General features: G+C 41.1%; 1 protein-coding gene across 8 annotated transcripts; it reads left to right on the top strand.

Moving 5' to 3' along the window:
• Positions 1-137: 137 nt before the first annotated feature.
• On the top strand, positions 138-20,597 carry LOC124007807. 8 transcript variants are annotated; one of them, XM_046318581.1, is made up of 8 exons: positions 138-1,354; positions 1,589-1,630; positions 1,737-1,970; positions 2,252-2,309; positions 4,768-5,841; positions 17,603-17,730; positions 17,856-17,903; positions 18,369-20,597. In XM_046318581.1, the coding sequence occupies exons 6-8, from the start codon at positions 17,700-17,702 to the stop codon at positions 19,769-19,771; spliced, it is 1,482 nt and encodes a 493-aa protein (XP_046174537.1). In that variant the 5' UTR covers positions 138-1,354; positions 1,589-1,630; positions 1,737-1,970; positions 2,252-2,309; positions 4,768-5,841; positions 17,603-17,699; the 3' UTR covers positions 19,772-20,597. The 8 variants fall into 8 exon arrangements, with proteins under 8 accessions (XP_046174537.1, XP_046174535.1, XP_046174538.1 ...); XM_046318579.1 differs by having other exon boundaries at positions 1,589-1,636; XM_046318582.1 differs by lacking the exon at positions 1,589-1,630.
• Positions 20,598-22,405: the final 1,808 nt, after the last annotated feature.

The following is a 22,405-nucleotide window of genomic DNA, read 5'->3' as shown; positions in this document are numbered from 1 at the left end:
CTGCTGAAACAGGAAAGGCCCTTCCCCAAACTGTTACCACGATGTTGGAAGCACAGGATTGTCTGGAATGTCATTGTAAGCTGTGGTGTTAAGATTTCCCTTCACTGGAACTAAGGGGCCTAGCTTGAACCATGAAAAACAGCTCTAGACAATTATTACTGCTCCACCAAACTTTACAGTTGGCACTATGCATTCGGGCAGGTAGCGTTCTCCTGGCATCCGTCAAACTCAGATTTGTCTGTCAGACTGCCAGATGAAGTATGATTGATCACTTCAGAGAACTAATTTCCACTGCTCCAGAGTCCAATGTAGACGAGCTTTACACCACTCCAGCTGACGCTTGGCATTGCACATGGTGATTTTAGGCTTGTGTGTGGCTGCTCTGCCATGGAAACCCATTTCATTAAGCTCCTGACGAACAGTTCTTGTGCTGACGTTGCTTCCAGAGGCAGTTTTGAACTCGTAGTGAGTATTGCAACTGAGGACAGATGATTTTTACACACTACGTGCTTCAACAGTTGGCGATCCAGTTCTGTGAGGTTGTGTGGGCTACCACTTTGCAGCTGAGCTGTTGTTGCTCCTAAACATTTCCACTTTACAATAACAGCACTTACAGTTGACCTCGAGAAGACCAGAAATTTGATGAACTGACTTCTTGGAAATGTGTCATCCTATGTCAGTGCCACGTTGAAAGTCACTGAGCTCTTCAGTACAGGCCATTCTACTGCCAATGTTTGTCTATGGAGATTGCATGGTGGTGTGCTCGATTTTATAAACTTGTCAGCAACAGGTGTGGCTGAAATAGCCAAATCCACTAATTTGAGGGGATGTCCACAGACTTTGTAGTGTATGTGCTACTCACTTCAGACTCAGTTCATTATTGGCAACAGTCAATGTCATGGATCTTTGTCATCTTTTCGGTTAGTTTTGTTTATAGTCATATATGTAAATGAACCCTTTTCTTGTTAATATTGTAACTATAAGCAATATCAGTTTCCTTTTCCGTATTCAATTTTGATATTGTATTATATTAGCCCTTTGATAGTTTTCTAAACACAAATATGTGTCACTGTTTGTGTATAAGTGTTCCAGAATAACAGGCCAGAGACAAAAAAGAAAATTAGACAAAAAAGAAAAAAAGAAAACAAGTAAAAATGTTATGGATGACTTTGATTTAAGATAAGAAACTCAAGCAACTGTTCAGAGACAATGGTATAATACAATGGTGCCAGGGTTGCCACAGTGGATTGAGGAGAGATGAGGAAAATTAACTCTGACAAAGACATGGAGAAGATCAAGAGGCATTTTCAGATAAGGATCAACTCTGGTGGAGGTCGCTTCAGGGATAAAGACGGTAAGGAGTTCAATTTAATTGTGTGTGTGTGTGTGTGTGTGTGTGTGTGTGTGTGTGTGTGTGTGTGTGTGTGTGTGTGTGTGTGTGTGTGTGTGTGTGTGTGTGTGTGTGTGTGTGTGTGTGTGTGTGTGTGTGTGTGTGTGTGTGTGTGTGTGTGTGTGTGTGTGTGTGTGTGTGTGTGTGTGTGTGAGAAAAAACACTAACTAACCAGTACAAACATCATGTTCCTCTCAGGATTATGAGAACCCAATCAAAATCCATCATAAAAGGCATCGGGTAGAAGTAAATTCAAATATAATATGACATACTTTATATCTTAAATGACTGCGTTTTCAGTCATTTCATTCTATAATCTTGAACCGTTCAATTTGACCTTGTCCAGGGGTGCCTCCAGGGGTCACTGCTGAGGGAGAGGGAACTGGAAGAGGTGTACGCCCGCGTGTCATGGTGCATCCTGGGAAGGTGGGGAGACAAGGAGAGGCTCCCAAGGAGACCATTGACAGGTTGGATGGACAGAGAGGCTGGTGAGCCGTGGTTGTGAGGAGGATGGAGGCGACTACCACTGCTCAGGGTTCGAAACACATCATCAAGCTGAAACACCCGGAGAACCTTGTCGGTGAGGAGCTAAATTATTTAAATCTCTGACCTCTGCTCAATATTCTTCTCTAAAAGTGCTTTATCACTTCCCACACACACCTTTAGCCATTAGATTATTATTGTCCAAACAAATGTCTAACAGTACTTACAATGTTACTTTGGCAATGGGAAACATAAACATTTTGTCTTTGAGCATTCTGTCGATACAAAATTAAAGCATTTCTTCACACATCCTCTTTATTTTCATACGTCTGGAAGTGTCCATTGACAACTAATGAATCTATTTTGGATTTGTACCAGACTACACAGAGTATCAGAGAGTGAATGAGGGCTTCAGGAAGACTGCCATGTGCTTAAGGTGGGTGAGCTCGCATCAAAGGGATTGGCTCTTAGGTACAGTATGGAGCCACACAGTGGAGGTGTCGTAATATCCATAAAACCTAGCGGTCAAACAGGGAAATGGTTACAATAGTTTTTCAACTATAGATTTTTCCCAAAGTGATTTTTCCCAAAACTACAAATCCCTGCAAGCTCCTGCACGTCATATCTAGCTGACACCTGTGCTGACAGGTATCATTATTTTGATTGCCGATTTTCTCCATTTATCAGAGTGCCGTCAGGTAGCCTGATTTCCGATGTGTCCATGTAAACAAGATTGTTAGGGAAATCATTTTTCTTGCAAAGCATGTAAACAAACTATTATATTAATCAGACTATTCACAATTATCTCAATATTGTGTGCATGTAACCATACTCAATGTAGATGAAGGGGAGGAAACAGTTTAAAGAAGGATTTTTAAGCATTGAAAAAATTCATAGATGGATTGTGTACAGTATGTGTGCCATTCAGAGAGTGAGAGACACAATTTTTAAGTCCCTTTGAACGGGGTATGGTAGTAGGGGCCAGGCACACCGATTTTGGTCAAGAACTGCAACGCTGCTGGGTTTTTCACGCATAACAGTTCACCATGTGTATCAAGAATGGTCCAACACCCAAAGGGTATCCAGCCAACTTGATAACTGTGGGAAGTATTGGAGTCAACATGGGACAGCATCCCTGTGGAACACTTTCAAAACCATTTCAAGTCTATGCCCTGACGAATTGAGACTGTTCTGAGGGCAAAAGGGGGTGCAAAATCAAAATTAGGAAGGTGTTCTTAATGTTTTGTACACTGAGTGTATGCAGTATACTAGGTGAAACCATGAAACATGTGACATGTTTATAACCTAAACAACAGTGTTTAAAACTGAAGCATTTAGATTTGCCAATAAGTGTTCTCATCTTAAACACAGGCATTTAGAATGTAAGATTAAACAGGATAGTCAGATTTTTCCAGTGAGTTTTACAACCAATGCACATTGATTGATTCATTTTGCTTATACTATACAAAGATAAACAACTGACATTTTTCTAAACTAATCCAATCTGTAAGGGGTTGTACTTACTATACTCATTCCTGAGATGGATGTTCCAATTTAGATGGTTTAGGTAGTCTTGCTTGTGAAGTCCTTCCCCATAGCAGTCATTCCGAGTGCAGGCTGTGGGTGATAAAATATTACAATAAATCAAACCAAACGTTGTTTGTCACATGCGCCGAATACAACAGGTGTAGACCTTACAGTGATATCCTTACTTACAAGCCATTATCCAACAATGCAGTTCAAGAAGAGTTAAGAAATTTTTTCCAAATAAACTAAAAGTAAAAAATAATAAAAAGTAACAATAGCATAACAATGTCGAGGCTATACACAGGGGGAACCGGTACTGAGTCAGTGTGCGGGGGTACAGGTTATAGGTAATATATACATGTAGGTAGGGATGAAGGGACTATGCATATGGATAACAAACAGCGAGTAGCAGCAGTATACAAATCAAATGGAGGAGGTAGGGGGTGGGGTCCGTGTAATAGTCTGTTGGCCATTTGATAAATTGTTCAGCGGTCTTATGGCTTGGGGGTAGAAGCTGTTAAGGAGCCTTTTGGTCATAGTCTTGGCGCTCCAGGACCGCTTGACGTGCAGTAGAATAGAAAACAGTCTATGTCTTGGGTGACTGGAGTCTATAACAATTGTATGGGTTTTCCTCTGATGGCAGGAAGCTTGGCCCCAGTGATGTACTGGGCTATACGCACTACCCTCTATAGTGCCTTACGGTCAGATGCCGAACAGTTTCCATACCAGGCGGTGATGCAACCAGTCAAAATGCTCTCGATGGTGCAGCTTTATAACTGTTTGAGGATCTGGGGACCCATGCCAAATCTTTTCAGACTCCTGAGGGGTAAAAGGTTTTGTCATGCCCTCTTCACAACTGTGTGTGTTTGGATCATGATAGATTGTTGGTGATGTGGACACCAAGGAACTTGAAACTCTCGAACCACTCTACGTCAGCCCCATTGATTTTAATGGGGGCCTGTTCGGCCTGCCATTTCCTGTAGTCCACGATCAGCTCCTTTGTCTTGCTCACATTGAGAGAGAGGTTGTTGTCCTGGCACCCCACGGCCAGGTCTTTGACCTCCTCCCTATAGGCTGTCTCAACGTTGTCGGTGATTGGGCCTACCACTTGTGTTGTCAGCAAACTTAATGATGGTGTTGGAGCAACGTGCAGTTTTATGAAGGGAAGGGAAGTGAAAGCAAATATGTTTTACAGACTCTAGCAACTGTTTCTAAGTTCATGATGATACAAACCACAATATGTGTCTGGGAGGATATGAGAAGTCATGTGATTACGGGGAACTACAGAGAGAACGATATAGAAGATGGCTGTGTTCTATTACTCGAAAATGTTCCCTCCCCTCTGCTCTCATTTCCTCCCTTCACAGATCTGATAGGACTGGAGATGTAAAAACAATGTGGCGGAAACTAGATGGAGCTGCTTACACCTTACCAGTTGTCTCAAGTCGGTGAAGAGGAGTGAAAGCAGGCAACAGTAGAGAAAGGCACATGCAGACAACACAGTTTCAAAAGGCTCAACAACAACCACACCCTTCCTTCCTCATAGAGAAAACATTTGAGCTCTGTTTATACATGGTGCTAAGATGTGACCCTTATCCTGATTGTGCCCACATGTGTAAACTAGTGTAGTTGATCAAAAAGGCACCTTTTGAGATGATTAGGATCAGAAATGCACACATCCTGTATGGGTATCTCACAAGTGTGACTAGTGTGAATAGATACTTGTATTTGTCCTGTTTGACACATGTACAATTGTGTAAAATGTACGAGTGTGTGGTGTGAAATGGAAATGTGTTTTTTGCATAACCCACTCTCCCTGAAATGCCCTCAGAGAGTTGGGTCACAGCCAGGGATGTGCCATTATTGACATCGACCTTGGAACAATTAGGGTTAAATGCCTTGCTCAAGGGCAGATTGACAGAATTTTCACCTAGTTGGCTCGGGATTCGAACTTGCATTCAAACGCTCTCACCGGTAGGCTACCTGCCAGCAGACAGATCTGGACAATGAAACCATTGAAATCATCATTATCCCGCAACTATAAAAACATTGACAGGTGGCACCATTGGCTTATGACATCAATATGTGTCTTAAAAGGATTTTAAAGGAATATCTGTCAAATAATTTGCATACAGGGAGGGACAACAAGGATATCTGGTCACAATGCAGACACAGTGGGTGGGTAAGAGACACTTTAATAGCGTGTGTAAACACAGACCTGAAAATGTGGTCTAATTCAGAATGTCTAAAAGATCAGGACCAGGGAAGCATAACAGCACCAAGTTAAAACAAAGCTTTTGGCACAGCTGAATGGATTGAACAGATGACTGTAGAATACCGGATATAAAACATTGCTTTCAAAAACCTCATGAAGTTTTCATGTTGATGTTCTGTTATAGTAGAGGACACTTATCTTCATGAGAAGATGGCTTCACTGTCTGGTGAGTGCCTGTTGATCACCACATAATTAAGTACAACACATTATATATAACTGTCTTTTGGAGAACCGATGCTGTAATGACCGAGGAGTCTTTTCACTCTTCTTGGTTCATTTACAAGCTTAGTTAATAACAAAACTATATCATATTAAGAGAAACGGGCTTAGTTAATAACAAAACGAATCATGTTAAGAGAAACGAGCTTAGTTAATAACAAAACGAATCATGTTAAGAGAAACGAGCTTAGTTAATAACAAAACGAATCATGTTAAGAGAAACGAGCTTAGTTAATAACAAAACGAATCATGTTAAGAGAAAAGAACCAAACCAAAAGTGTTTAAGGATGTTACCCATAGACAATATGCATATAATATAATTATTGAACATAATTATTTAAATAATTATAGAACTTAAACTAAAGCTTACCATAGTCTACTTTCAGTTAGTTTAAACTACTATTGTAACCATTTGGAGAGTTCATCTAACATTGTTCATAAAAAGGCAGAGTGTACCATTTTTAAAAGACATCGACTCAAATCAACTACACTACTGGTCAAAAGTTTTAGAACACCAACTCATTCAAGGGTTTTTCTTTACTATGTTCTACATTGTAGAATAACAGTGGAGACATTAAAACTATGAAATAACACATATGGAATCATAGTACCCATAAAATATATTATATTATAAAATATATTTTATACTTGAGATTCTTCAAATAGCCACTCTTTTCCTTGATGACAGCTTTGCACACTCTTGGAATTCTCTCAACCAGCTTCACCTGGAATGCTTTTCCAACAGTCTTGAAAGAGTTCACACATATACTGAGCATTTGTTGGCTACTTTTCCTTTACTCTATAGCCCGACTCATCCCAAACCATCTCAATTTGGTTGAGGTCGGGGGATTGTGGAGGCCAGGTCATCTGATGCAGCACTCCATCACTTTCCTTCATGGTAAAATAGCCCTTACACAACCTGGAAGAATGTTGGGTTATTTTCCTGTTGATAAATGATTGTCCCACTAAGCGCAAACCACATGGGATGCATTATCACTGCAGAATGCAATGGTAGCCATGCTGGTTAAGAGTGCCTTGAAATCTAAATAAGTCACAGACCGTGTCACCAGCAAAGCACCCCCACACCATAACACCTCCTCCTCCATGCTTTACGGTGGGAAATACACATGCAGAGATCATCCAGAGATCATCCATTCACCCACACCGTCTCACGAAGACACGGTGGGTGGAACCAAAAATATAAAATTTGGACTCCAGAAGAAAGGACAGATTTCCAGCGGTCCAATTGCTCGTGTTTCCTGGCCCAAGCAAGTCTCTTCTTATTATTGGTGTCCTTTAGTAGTGGTTTCTTTGCCGCAATTCAACCATGAAGGCCTGATTCACTCAGTCTCTTCTGAACAGTTGATGTCGAGATGGGTCTGTTACTTCTGTGAAGCATTTACTTGGGCTGCAATTTCCTCTGCAGCAGAGGTAACTCTGGATCTTGTATTCCTGTGGCGGTTCTCATGAGAGCCAGTTTCATCATAGCACTTGACGGTTTTTGCGACTGCACTTGATGTTCTTGACATTTTTCGTATTGTCTGACCTTTATGTCTTAAAGTAATGATGGACTGTTGTTTCTCTTTCCTTATTTGAGCTGTTCTTGCCATAATATGGACTTGGTCTTTTACCAAATAGGGCTATCTTTAACACAAGTGATTGGCTCAAATACATTAAGAAGGAAAGAAATTCCACAAATGAACTTTTAAGACACACCTGTTAATTGAAATGCATTACAGGTGACAACCTCGTGAAGCTAATTGAGAGAATGCCAAGAGTGTGCAAAGCTGTCATCAAGGCAAAGGGTGGCTATTTGAAGAATCTCAAATATAAAATATATTTTGATTTGTTTCACACTTTTTTGGTTACTACATTATTCCTTAAGTGTTAATTTCATAGTTTTGATGTCTTCACTATTATTCTACAATGTAGAAAATAGTTTTTATTTTAAACAGAAAAACCCTTGAATGAGTAGGTGTTCTAAAACTTTTGACCGGTAGTGTATATTATGTGGTTTGACATGATATTTGATTTCACGCGGCGATTAGTATTCACCTATCACTCCCATGGATTTATTTTAGATAGCAGTGGCTGAACTTGGCTGAAGTTTGTAGTGGCTTTTCTAAAGAACTGGACCAAGGACTAGAGTTTCTCCTAGCCCATAGTTGAGGGTGAGAAACCAATTAAGGTTTTAAAATACTGAACTTCCCCTTTATGTCAAAAACTGACCAGGTGAGGTAAGAATGGCTAAAGTTACAAATAACATGACGTATATAAGCTTGAAATATAAGCAGTTCTAAAACAATCATATTAAATTGCAAGAAATGGCAGATTGGCAGTCTCCAAACCATGCAGCTTCTGCATCACTTGTGAAAGCCCTCGGGAGTTATATCTAAAGGTTGCCATTTTCCTTGCCTGACCTAACTCCCAAAGTGTCTTCTCTCCATAGAATGATATAAAGAACCCGGCCATTGTCTTCTATCAAATGGAATCTGCCGTAGTTCCTTGGATCTAGTGGATTTTAAACACGAATCTTATATGACATTGCGGTATGGGAGGCAGACACAGTAAAAATGATATGTTTCAGATCATTACTTGCCCCCCCCAAAAATAATTCACATTTCTTTATCAAAATCATTTTTGAATTCATATGAAATAATAAATTACCCTGCATCGCTGTGTCCTCTTCCCAGTCACTGATAAGGTTTTAATAATAAAAAATGAAGAGTTAGATAAAGACGATAGGTTAATCATTTAAGAAATGATAATGCCTATGGTCCCAATTCAATCAATTACAGACAAAGACTAATGGTACTGTGTATTCATTCTAAATGTTAAAGGAAAACTCCACCCAAAAACTATTTTGGTATTTGTTTCATTAGTCCTTTGTTGACATTGCCCCAAAATGTTTTGCATGTCAGCAATCAAGTTTTCAAGATATGTAACTTTCAAAATATAGAAATCTGACCCGCATGATGCATCTTCCATCATATGATAGAAATAGAAATAGAAATAGTTAATATAGTGTCATTTTGGAGTCACCTTTATTGTAAATAAGAATACAACGTTTCTGCACACTTCATCATTATTGTGAATGTTATTCCCTCCCCTCTGCTCTCATTTTCTCCCTTCACAGATCTGTTAGGACTGGATATGTGAAAGCAATGTGTCGGAAACTAGATGGAGCTATTGCTTACACCTTACCAGTAATCTCAGATCTGTGAAGTGGAGTGAACAAAGGCAAAGTGAAAGGAACATGTCCCTGGAATGAAACGTGCAGCCAAAAGACAAGAGAGAGACCCGAGATGGGTGGTGGAGGGTGAGAGAGAGAGATTTTAACATGGAGGTTTCAACACGCCATTCCTTCGTCATAGCAGAACACCATCAGACACAGTTGAACAGATTGTGCGGATGCGTGTGGAATATCCATCATTGCTTTAAAAAACGTCATGAAGTTTTGAGTTAATGTTCTGTTATAGTAGAGAATACTTGTCTCCATGAGAAGATGGCTTCATTGTCTGGTGAGTGCCTGTTAATTGTGTTGAATAGATAATTAAATAGAACATATCTTATATAACATTATGGGGTGTTTTCCCAGACAGAGGGTGTTATTTTGTTGTTATATTGTCAACAAAGCATCATGAGAGAATTATGATGTCAAGTTTTCAAACTACTGGTTCTTTCTTTGGGAAGATGTATAAAGATGTATAAAGTGATCTGTGTATTTGAAAAACAGCATAAATACACCAATTTCCCTTTTGCATGTAGTTTCACTACTGTGTAGTTAGTTCTATTTTTAAAGGGATCCACTATGGCTCCAAGCCAAAGAACCATTATTTGGTACTATATACAGTCGAGCATTATTGTGTTTAAGAAGATGTAATGTGTGTGATAATTACAATGTAGAGACAGCAGGAGGCTTAAAAGCATTGGGCCAGTAACCAAAAGGTTGCTGGTTAGAATCCCCGAGCCGACTAGGTGAAAAATAGATTTTCTCTTGAGGAAGTAACTTAAGGAAGTCATTCTGTATAAGAGTGTCTGCTAAAATGTAAACAAAAACAAGCACGTCTTTGTGTGTATGTCGACCCAGGTCACCGTCAAGCCCTGAGCAACACAGGAGAAAGGCCAGCAAGCAACGTTTTAGAGATTGGGGTTGTTTTTGTTAACTTTAGTAAATGGATCATGTACTGTAGCTTCACAAAATAGGAAATAATTTCTAACTATGCAACTTTAGTGTTGTTCAATGTAATCGTTTAGTTTTCACTTTTAGACCTGTAAAATAAGAACATTAACCACAATATGCATCATTTATTAAATTAGTTAAATGTTATTTTTTGTTGTCTCTTGACGCTAAGGCAAAAAAAGACTTATATGCTTATATCATCAAAACTATATCAAATCATTAAATAATACATTAATATAATTATGTGTATCTGTGTTTAATAGTTATCTATGAATAAGTATATCTGCAAAAAATATTGGACACAGAGACATGTTTATTTTTCGTAATACCAGATCTGCAAGAAAGTTCTAGTGTATTCCCTCTATCCTTCGACTGATGTTGAATGCAGACAAAGATTTTTTAAATTATTTGATATGGATGAAAATAGATTTTCCTAGTATTTACTCTTTATAAAAACATTTAACTCAATAGGTTTAATACATTTTTAATGTACTGTAGATACTTTGAAAATGTTCCATGCAACATCTTCCAGCATTTAATCTCAAGGGTATTTCATCTCAACAGCTATAAACTAAATTTTATCACACAACTAACCATTCTGTTTGGTTTTATGACTGTCATGTAAACACGGTCAGTGGTACTGTATGACAAGTCATGTAGTTACGGGTTTCTACAGAGAGAACAAGAGAGACAATGGCTGTGTTTCATTCCAGGAAGATGTTCCCTCCCTTATGCTCTCATCACCTCCTCTTCACAGACTGGATATGCCAAAACAATGTGGCAGTTTGTCTCAGATCTGTGAAGTGAAGTGAAGATTTTCCTGGAATGAAACACAGCCAACACCTGCATGGAACACTGACAATCTAAACATACTTTGTTTACATACTTCAGTACTAGTTGAGTTCAAACTCTAATGGAAAGGATGTATGATGTCTACGAGGACCATCCCAGAGGGAAATCTGAACAACACTATATATGGAGAGAGAGAGAGAGAGAGAGAGAGAGAGAGAGAGATATTTATTTTTCATTTTGGAACATGCAGACACATTACATTTTCAAAAGCCACGCCAATCCTACCTCATAACAGACAACCTTTATACACAGCTGACCAGATTGTAGCTCACTGTGGAATATCCATAAAAATCTAATTCAGTTTTACGTTCACGTTCTGTCATTTGAGGAGAGGATACTGACTTCTAGACTATGGAGTCCTTGACTAGAGGAACCAGGTCTAGATGGTTATCACCTGAGTTTTTTTTTTTTAGAAGTCTGGGATGGACGACAAATATTTAATTTTCAGAAAGCTGAAAAATAGGCTTTTTAGGTGAGCACTGATGCCGCCCTATGATAAGTAGTCCCCACTTTGTCAAAGGCAGGGACACTGTCAAGCCCTGACCTTTAGTTATCTTTGTTTTCTTTATTATTTTGGTTAGGTCAGGGTGTGACGAGGGTGGTATGTATGTTTTTGTCCTGTCTAGGGTTTTTGTATTTCTATGGGGTTTTGTTATGTCTAGGTAAATTTAGGTCTATGGTGAACTGAATTGGTTCCCAATCAGAGGCAGCTGTTTATCGTTGTCCCTGATTGGGGATCCTATTTAGGTTGCCATTTCCCATGTTGGTTTCGTGGGTTATTGTCTATGTGTAGTTGCATGTCAGCACTCGTGTTTATAGCTTCACTTTTGTTATTTTGTTTAGTGGTCTTCGTTTAAATAAAGAAGAATGTATTCATCTCATGCTGCTCCTTGGTCTCCTCGTTATGACGAATGTGACAGACACAAAATAATTATCTTGTCCATTCCCAGCGCCTCTCCAGGGTGCTGTTAGAGAGACACATGTCTGCAGCGCTCCACCAACATAAATCATGTAGCAGATAGAGGATATGGTAGAAAGAGTATGTGGCCTTTTCTGTAGACTACGGGCTGGAGATAAAAATGTATGGCAATGTAATGAGACAAACCTTTTACATCATGCAGGTTTCTGATTAAATAGGCTAACCTAAATGGTGCCCAATCAAATAAAAAACGTGCTGACATGTTCACAAACAACATATGCTAAAAACAGGACGAAGTAAAATGGACAATATGGAATGGACAATTAGGCTACTCACAACTGCTGTGTAAGAGTTACATCTCATGGGCTAAATTGTCATGATCAGTGGTTTCAAGTTGGTGTCTGTCAATTATTTACGAGCTGATCATAGTGAAAAGTCAAATACTTCTCCATTCCCCGCTGTGTAACACATTGCAAATAGGCTCCTCCTGATAAAGATAGGTAGCTGATATTTAGAGCTTAAATAACCTAAATGATTAGTCACAGGAATCAGGACTAACAAAACCAACACAACAGCCTGTTTTACAAACGGTGGGCCTACAACATGGATGAGAATACATAAAGTTCCAGGTGGCATGGTTGGCTACACCCCAGTAAGCACGCTGACGTCGGTCCGTTTTATTTGTGTCCAGACCGGACATATTTTTTGGGGGTGTTTTACAAATGGTAGGCCTACCACATTGATGGGCATTCCTAAAATTACATTTCACTGTCCTCTGGGGGCTGATTGGTGTCACACTAACACATCTAAAACCAATAATCAACTAATCATGATCTTCAGTTGAGAATGCAATCAGTTTAATCAGCTATGTTGATTAGGGATGGGGAAAAAGTGTGACACCACTCCGGCCCCCCGAGGACTGTAGTTGCCCATCCTTGCTATATACCTCAGTAATCACGGACCGACGCTGACGCCTTGTGGACGTCTTGTTTCTGCCCTGTCCGGACTTGTTATTTACATTTACATTTACATTTAAGTCATTTAGCAGACGCTCTTATCCAGAGCGACTTACAAATTGGTGCATTCACCTTATGACATCCAGTGGAACAGTCACTTTACAATAGTGCATCTAAATCTTAAAGGGGGGGGGGTGAGAGGGATTACTTATCCTATCCTAGGTATTCCTTAAAGAGGTGGGGTTTCAGGTGTCTCCGGAAGGTGGTGATTGACTCCGCTGTCCTGGCGTCATGAGGGAGTTTGTTCCTCCATTGGGGGGGCCAGAGCAGCGAACAGTTTTGACTGGGCTGAGCGGGAGCTGTACTTCCTCAGTGGTAGGGAGGCGAGCAGGCCAGAGGTGGATGAACGCAGTGCCCTTGTTTGGGTGTAGGGCCTGATCAGAGCCTGGAGGTACTGAGGTGCCGTTCCCCTCACAGCTCCGTAGGCAAGCACCATGGTCTTGTAGCGGATGCGAGCTTCAACTGGAAGCCAGTGGAGAGAGCGGAGGAGCGGGGTGACGTGAGAGAACTTGGGAAGGTTGAACACCAGACGGGCTGCGGCGTTCTGGATGAGTTGTAGGGGTTTAATGGCACAGGCAGGGAGCCCAGCCAACAGCGAGTTGCAGTAATCCAGACGGGAGATGACAAGTGCCTGGATTAGGACCTGCGCCGCTTCCTGTGTGAGGCAGGCCACCGCCTTGATGTTAGTTGAGAACGACAGGGTGTTGTCCAGGATCACGCCAAGGTTCTTAGCGCTCTGGGAGGAGGACACAATGGAGTTGTCAACCGTGATGGCGAGATCATGGAACGGGCTGTCCTTCCCCGGGAGGAAGAGCAGCTCCGTCTTGCCGAGGTTCAGCTTGAGGTGGTGATCCGTCATCCACACTGATATGTCTGCCAGACATGCAGAGATGCGATTCGCCACCTGGTCATCAGAAGGGGGAATGGAGAAGATTAATTGTGTGTCGTCTGCATAGCAATGATAGGAGAGACCATGTGAGGTTATGACAGAGCCAAGTGACTTGGTGTATAGCGAGAATAGGAGAGGGCCTAGAACAGAGCCCTGGGGGACACCAGTGGTGAGAGCGCGTGGTGAGGAGACAGATTCTCGCCACGCCACCTGGTAGGAGCGACCTGTCAGGTAGGACGCAATCCAAGCGTGGGCCGCGCCGGAGATGCCCAACTCTGAGAGGGTGGAGAGGAGGATCTGATGGTTCACAGTATCGAAGGCAGCCGATAGATCTAGAAGGATGAGAGCAGAGGAGAGAGTTAGCTTTAGCAGTGCGGAGCGCCTCCGTGATACAGAGGAGAGCAGTCTCAGTTGAATGACTAGTCTTGAAACCTGACTGATTTGGATCAAGAAGGTCATTCAGAGAGAGATAGCGGGAGAGCTGGCCAAGGACGGCACGTTCAAGAGTTTTGGAGAGAAAAGAAAGAAGGGATACTGGTCTGTAATTGTTGACATCGGAGGGATCGAGTGTATGTTTTTTCAGAAGGGGTGCAACTCTCGCTCTCTTGAAGATGGAAGGGACGTAGCCAGCGGTCAGGGATGAGTTGATGAGCGAGGTGAGGTAAGGGAGAAGGTCTCCGGAAATGGTCTGGAGAAGAGAGGAGGGGATAGGGTCAAGCGGGCAGGTTGTTGGGCGGCCGGCCGTCACAAGACGCGAGATTTAATCTGGAGAGAGAGGGGAGAAAGAGGTCAGAGCACAGGGTAGGGCAGTGTGAGCAGAACCAGCGGTGTCGTTTGACTTAGCAAACGAGGATCGGATGTCGTCGACCTTCTTTTCAAAATGGTTGACGAAGTCATCTGCAGAGAGGGAGGAGGGGGGGGGGAGGATTCAGGAGGGAGGAGAAGGTGGCAAAGAGCTTCCTAGGGTTAGAGGCAGATGCTTGGAATTTAGAGTGGTAGAAAGTGGCTTTAGCAGCAGAGACAGAGGAGGAAAATGTAGAGAGGAGGGAGTGAAAGGATGCCAGGTCCACAGGGAGCAGAGTTTTCCTCCATTTCCGCTCGGCTGCCCGGAGCCCTGTTCTGTGAGCTCGCAATGAGTCATCGAGCCACGGAGCGGGAGGGGAGGACCGAGCCGGCCTGGAGGATAGGGGACATAGAGAGTCAAAGGATGCAGAGAGGGAGGAGAGGAGGGTTGAGGAGGCAGAATCAGGAGATAGGTTGGAGAAGGTTTGAGCAGAGGGAAGAGATGATAGGATGGAAGAGGAGAGAGTAGCGGGGGATAGAGAGCGAAGGTTGGGACGGCGCGATACCATCCGAGTAGGGGCAGTGTGGGAGGTGTTGGATGAGAGCGAGAGGGAAAAGGATACAAGGTAGTGGTCGGAGACTTGGAGGGAGTTGCAATGAGGTTAGTGGAAGAACAGCATCTAGTAAAGATGAGGTCGAGCGTATTGCCTGCCTTGTGAGTAGGGGGAAGGTGAGAGGGTGAGGTCAAAAGAGGAGAGGAGTGGAAAGAAGGAGGCAGAGAGGAATGAGTCAAAGGTAGACGTGGGGAGGTTAAAGTCGCCCAGAACTGTGAGAGGTGAGCCGTCCTCAGGAAAGGAGCTTATCAAGGCATCAAGCTCATTGATGAACTCTCAGAGGGAACCTGGAGGGCGATAAATGATAAGGATGTTAAGCTTGAAAGGGCTGGTAACTGTGACAGCATGGAATTCAAAGGAGGCGATAGACAGATGGGTAAGGGGAGAAAGAGAGAATGACCACTTGGGAGAGATGAGGATCCAGGTGCCACCACCCCGCTGACCAGAAGCTCTCGGGGTGTGCGAGAACACGTGGGCGGACGAAGAGAGCAGTAGGAGTAGCAGTGTTGTCTGTGGTGATCCATGTTTCCGTCAGTGCCAAGAAGTCGAGGGACTGGAGGGAGGCATAGGCTGAGATGAACTCTGCCTTGTTGGCCGCAGATCGGCAGTTCCAGAGGCTACCGGAGACCTGGAACTCCACGTGGGTCGTGCGCGCTGGGACCACCAGATTAGGGTGGCCGCGGCCACGCGGTGTGGAGCGTTTGTATGGTCTGTCCAGAGAGGAGAGAACAGGGATAGACAGACACATAGTTGACAGGCTACAGAAGAGGCTACGCTAATGCAAAGGAGATTGGAATGACAAGTGGACTACACGTCTCGAATGTTCAGAAAGTTAAGCTTACGTAGCAAGAATCTTATTGACTAAAATGATTAAAATGATACAGTACTGCTGAAGTAGGCTAGCTGGCAGTGGGTGCGTTGTTGACACTACACTAATCAAGTCGTTCCGTTGAGTGTAATAGTTTCGACAGTGCTGCTATTCGGGGGCTAGCTGGCTAGCTAGCAGTGTTGATTACGTTACGTTGCGTTAAAAGAATGACAATAGCTGGCTAGCTAACCTAGAAAATCGCTCTAGACTACACAATTATCTTTGATACAAAGACGGCTATGTAGCTAGCTATGTAGCTAGCTACGATCAAACAAATCAAACCGTTGTACTGTAATGAAATGAAATGAAAATGTGATACTACCTGTGAATGCGACAGTACATATATGATTTGGAGACTATTGGTGCTCCTGAGTAGAATGGACCCCCCTTTTTCTGCAAGACAATGTACAGTGTACAGTGATGTATGTACATTTATAAACTGGGAGGTTCGAGGACTGTTTTATCTTCTTCTTGTGTTTCTTTTAAACTAATGCGAAGCGACTTTGGGTCCTTTAAAAGCGATATATATATATTGGCTGAATGCCGTATACTACTGGTATGACAAAATATTTATGTTTAATGTTGTCATTATGTTAGTAATGCCCCTCGGGGGTTTGTGGTACATTATATGGCCAATATACCATGGCTAAGTGATGTATCCAGGCAATGCACGTTGCGTCGTGCATCAGTACAGCCCTTAGCCGTGGTAAGGCCATATACCACAACCCTCGGGCCTTTCTTAAGTATATTCTATACACACATCTGACTGCATTTCAGCTAATTCTACATATCAAATAAAGGGCTGAAATAATAGTGAATGTACTCTCTGTAGAATTGGGTGTGTCATCTCTATAGATTTGAATAGAATGTTGTCTTGAGTAGAATGAACCCCATTTATATTGTGACACAATGGACAGATAATGTGTAGTTTAATATGAACGGTCTACATGCAGTACATTTGACATTTTGGCAGTCTTATCCAGAGCGATTCACAGAAGCAATTATAGTTAAGTGCCTTGCTCAAGGGCACATCAGCAGATTGGTTTGAATCCCTAAGACCACTAGGTGAACAGCAACATTTAATAGCCCATTGCTCTTAACAGCTAGGCTACCCGCCGCCCCGTTCAAATAATGTGTTTGCTATGTATTTTCTAAAGTTGATCATTATACTGTCATTATAATTAGTTTAATAAGTAGTAGTAGTAGTATTATTATAAACATTTTATTATTGTTACCATCTTAAAAAATATCTAGTAGTCATTACTCTTGATGCTGTTAACAAATTATTTTACCATTTACATTACAGAGAGTTTATTTCAAATGGAAATCGCTGAGGTCACAGCCTTATTCTTTCTTGTTCTTACTGTCCTGACACTAATTCAGTCCAATTCGTGCACTGATAACAACCTATTCTATTATTGAAAATAAAGATTAAATATTAAACTGCAACAAGTGCCAGATTGGCGGTTTCCAAACAACACAGGTTCTGTAGCCCTTGTGAAGCACTAGGGAGAAATATGTTAAAGTTGACCTTTTCTTTACATTTAGTTTATGACTAACTCCCAATGTGTCCTCTCTCCATAGTTTGACATAAAGATCCCGGTTGCCATTGTCAACTGTAGTTGCAGTGTTTCCTGTGGATCCAGTGGATTTTAAACAAAAGTCTTACATAACATGCAGTATGGGAGCCAAACACAGTAAAACATGTACAGGTACGTCTCAGACAGAACTAGATTTCTATCATTATTTGCAACCATCAATCAAAACTTTTAACCAAAATAATTGTTGAATTCATATGAAATAATAAATAACCATGCATCTCTGTGTCCTCTCCCAGACACTGATGAGGATCCATTAATTACAAATGAAGTGTTAGATGAAGAGGGTATGTTACTCCTTTAAGAAAGGATCATGCCTGTGGCCCCAATTCACTCAATTACAGACAAATAATAACATACTGCGTATTCACTTAGAATATTAATGTTGTATTTTAGAGACAGGTGTGTTGTTGAGTCAATAGCCAATGTATCCAACATTTGCAGAGTGTGTCGATTTTGATACAAATACTATTTTGATTGAACCTGCAGTGTGGTTTGTCTTTATCTGATTGAATTGGGGCCTAAACCATGCATACTTTCTACTATGTCTAAATCAGCAGATGTTAAATCGTTTCATTATAATCTAGGAATAAACAAATGCTGTACATGTACTGCATATACTGTTTGCTGTTTGCAGATTTGGAGGAAAAAAATAATGCCATTAGTTATCATACTGTCTGTTATCATATAACTTCACAAAATAAAACCTCACTGTTTTTCTGTTTGTCTTTTCTCTACTAAACCACCACCAGAGGTCCTGTTTAATCGTTTGGATTTTGTGCTTATTGGAGGTAAGGGTGCTGGAAAGAGTACCGTAGGAAACATAATCCTTGACAAGAAGTCCTCTTTCTGGATATTCAGTAATAAACAACGTGTGAAGAAAATAAATCAGAAAATAACTGTGATCCGCACTCCTGGCTGGAGTCAGTCTGGACTCTATAGCAGTCAAAAGAAGATAAAGCGACAGATCCAAGACTCTGTTAAGTCATTTAAAGACGGACCTAATGCTGTCATCTTGGTCATTGAATCCACCTCTAAAGAGTCTAGTTTTAATGTGTGTGAGCAGAATATACTGGAAGATCTGCTTACCAAGAAAGTATGGGATCATACTGTGGTGTTGTTCACAAAAGGGGAAAAACTGGCTGAATTTGACCTCAGTGAGCAGAAAACCAAAGATACATTTGAACATTTGATAAGAAAATGTGGAAACCGGTGTCATGTTCTCTATGACAACAAGCCACGCAAGCAACAGAACAGGGAGGTGATCAAGACATTAGAGGACATGTCTCTTAAAAACAAATATGAGAATTTCTACGTGGAGCAAGAAGCCACCGATCCTGTAAGGATATCAACCAAGAGGTTGATGAAGAAGATCGCTCTGAAAGGAAACATTTTGAACAAAATTAGAAAACTTTATTCACGTCTATCAATTGAAAATGGCAGATCCAACGAGTCCCTTCAGAATGAAATCAAAAAACTGCAAGAGATCCTTAAACAGAAGGATGAGGATATAACAAGACTACAGTCTTATCTTAATCAGCATTCAGAGACAGACTTTCTCAGTCTGTCAAATATAGACAGACAGGCACAGACAGACTTTCTCAGTCTGTCAAATAAAGACAGACAGACACAGACAGACTTTCTCAGTCCGTCAAATAAAGACAGACAGACACAGACAGACTGTCCAGGACTCCCCGAAGAAAACCAACAGAAACATCCCTTGATGGGAGAAGATAGCAATGAGGACACAAAAGTGGAGAGAAAATACTGGATGAATGAGGTGAAGGAGAGGGATATAGAGATAGAACAGTTAAAGACTAAGTTGGGAAAGCAAGCCAGCTATGGTACCATTGCAAAACCAGTGAACATGAATGGGAGACAGGACACAAATGGTAAATTCTTCAAGAAACACAAGTTGGCGTTGGAGGACCGTATGGGATTGTTGCGACCCATACTTCGGCTTCTCCAGGAGCGAGGGGTTTTGAATGACGAGGAAAGGCAGGAGGTGGACAACAAAACAAACAAGACATTGAAGAACCAGGCCCTGCTGGAAATGGTTTTGTTGAAGGGACCTTGTGCCCAAGAGCAGTTCTACCAGGTACTGAGAGAAGTAGACCCTTTCCTGGTAAAGGCCCTGGAAGAGAAGACAAGTTGACAAGAGCAGGCTGGTGTGTAGTTAAGGATTCCGACCCCAACCAGAATAGGAGACCACTCTCCAGTTATGTTTGACATTATCTGTGCTGCCTACCAGATTAGGAACCTGTCGATTTCTAATCACTGGGATTTACTGGGATTTACATGCATTCATTTTACTGGGAATTACATGCATTCAGAGGGGTAAAGCGTTTTTCAAAATATACTGTTCAGAAAGGATATTCTTCACATTACATCACAAGTTAATGATGTCTTAGCCTACTCCATGTAAAATGTATCTTTTAACTGTCTTGAATAGGCCCCCAGGTCTCAGGAAAGGTGATGTGACCATGTAAGGCTAACGTTTAACAGCCTCTACTACACAGGTGTACTAACTGCACACAACAAGCTCAGGTAAAAGTAAATACGCTGATCAGGAAAGTCTGTGGTTGAAGCTTGACACCCCCTGGTGTCATAGTGGAGGATGGAAATTGTTGGGCTTTGAAAATTATACTTTACACTGTATCATCTTGTGAGCCTCAATCCAAAACACTGCATGTTATAGTTCTGTCACTTCATTTTGTATTTTATTTTATCATGTATTTTCCTACCATAGCCTATTCTGCTGTGTGAAACTAAATTATTTCTCAGTGTTCAATATATCATTATACAGTATATATTGAACCGTTTAGGTATGCCATTTAAAAAACAAACAATTACAGTAAATGTTGGTCAGTTTTGTCACTTTTATATTTTGTTGTATTATGTATTTCCTTCCATAGCCTATTCTGCTGTTTCACACTGAATTACTTTTTGTGTGATTAATAAAGCATTATATATTTACTTAATTAACCATTCAGGTATGCTAAAATTATTTTCAATAATTTTGGACTGAACATTTTGGACAGGGATTATGGGTCATGAAACCATTTTGAATACATGGGTTGGGGTCATTCTGAATTGAAGCAGAGAGGAAGAAGAGAAGCGAGAGCCCCCCCCCCCCCTTTAAAATCTATTCACGCAAGAATACAGCAATAAGTAGACCAAGTAGGGATTTTTTGAATATAGGTCTATGAGAGTGTCGGATTTGGTCAGCAGAAAATGGGATTGCTAATTTGCTAAGGGAGTCTTATTTGATATAATTTAAGTTTCATAATGGTTAGGTTTTTAGAATGTATTGATACAAGTGAACGTACCTGGCATCTGGGCAACTTTAAGAAAACCGGCTTTATATCAGAGTTGAGTCTGTTGTTCACACGCATATCTGCCCTATCATTGGCTATAATGTTTCCACCTGATCGCTCTTCCTCCTGCCTGCCTTTCCACTGTTGCGACAACAAGAAATCCCATTAAGACCATCTCGTCATTGGCAGTCAATTCAGGATGTGATTTGAATTTCAAATAAAATGGAACAACTTTTGAAATAAATAACCTCTACTTTTCAGTTTCTTGAGAAGTCATTAAAAATAGATACCCGATTTTCAGTTAACTTCCTGAATTGACTGCCTTCAATTCAAATCGACCCCAACCCAGCTGAATTCAGCCCTCGTCTCTCTCTTTGTGTTTGTCAAAGTGTTCCTTCTGTCTGATTACCCTCCTTGGCTCCCTAAGCAGTAGTAAGTTCAGTATGCATGTAAGTTCAATACCTAAACAGGCCACTAGATATCAGAAAATTGGAATGAGGATCAGATTTCACCAGGACCATCTAAGAGGAAAAAGTGTGTTTCCCTGCACACAGACACACGTGGTGTGTTCCAGTCTGATCACGGCAGGCTCGTCCCTGATGTGGATGGAGCATTTCAATCTCGTAGGGTGGGGGCCCTCTGATTCAGCAGGGTTGGGTTAAATGCTTTCCCCACACTTTTTCCCCATTCTGATTGTGTCCATTTTTATACAGGTGTAGAAGATTAAATGACCCATTGTGATCACATCTTTCTGTAATCAGGAACGCATTGTGTCTGGATATCTCTCAAGTGTAGACTGATTTGGACGGTGAAACCATTTAAATCATAATTACCAGCCTTCTAAAAATCATTGACAGGTGGCCCCACTGACTTATGGCATCAATATGTCTTAACCAGACACTGGTTTTGAAGTTTGCAGCCGGGGCTACCTCATCACGTGACCATTAGCGCCAGGTATAAACGAGGCTTCAGACAGGTGTATGGACAGGCCCAGCTCACTGTCAAGCCTTGAGCAACACAGGAGACAGAACATCTACAGCCCAATTAAAACCAAGCTGGCAACAGTTTAGAGATCGGGCTTGTTTTGTTGTTTTTGTTATTATACATGGATCATGTAGCTTCACAAAAGAGTCAACATTTTCTAAATATGAGTGTAGTTCAATGTAACCAACAGTTTATAGAATGGGCTTGAACATTAATGCATGGTTCAATATATAATCATGTTGCATTACAATATATTTACATTTTTAACCACAATATGCAACTTTTATCAATGTTGATGAAAGGTTAAATGTCCTTTCTCTTTTGACTTCTATGCAAGAAAAATACTTAAATAACCCAAATTAAAAAGATTAAAGTTAACAAAACCAACATATACAGTATATACTTTTTTGTAAATGTCTTGTGAAATCAAATAATTTCTTATTGCTTTATCTTGTATGCCTACTTTGATTTCTGTTCATTAAAATGGA

Source organism: Oncorhynchus gorbuscha, linkage group LG21 (assembly GCF_021184085.1).
Source record: "Oncorhynchus gorbuscha isolate QuinsamMale2020 ecotype Even-year linkage group LG21, OgorEven_v1.0, whole genome shotgun sequence".
NCBI lineage: Eukaryota > Metazoa > Chordata > Actinopteri > Salmoniformes > Salmonidae > Oncorhynchus > Oncorhynchus gorbuscha.
Note: the sequence above shows the minus strand (reverse complement) of the source record. Positions and strands in the feature narration are given on the sequence as shown.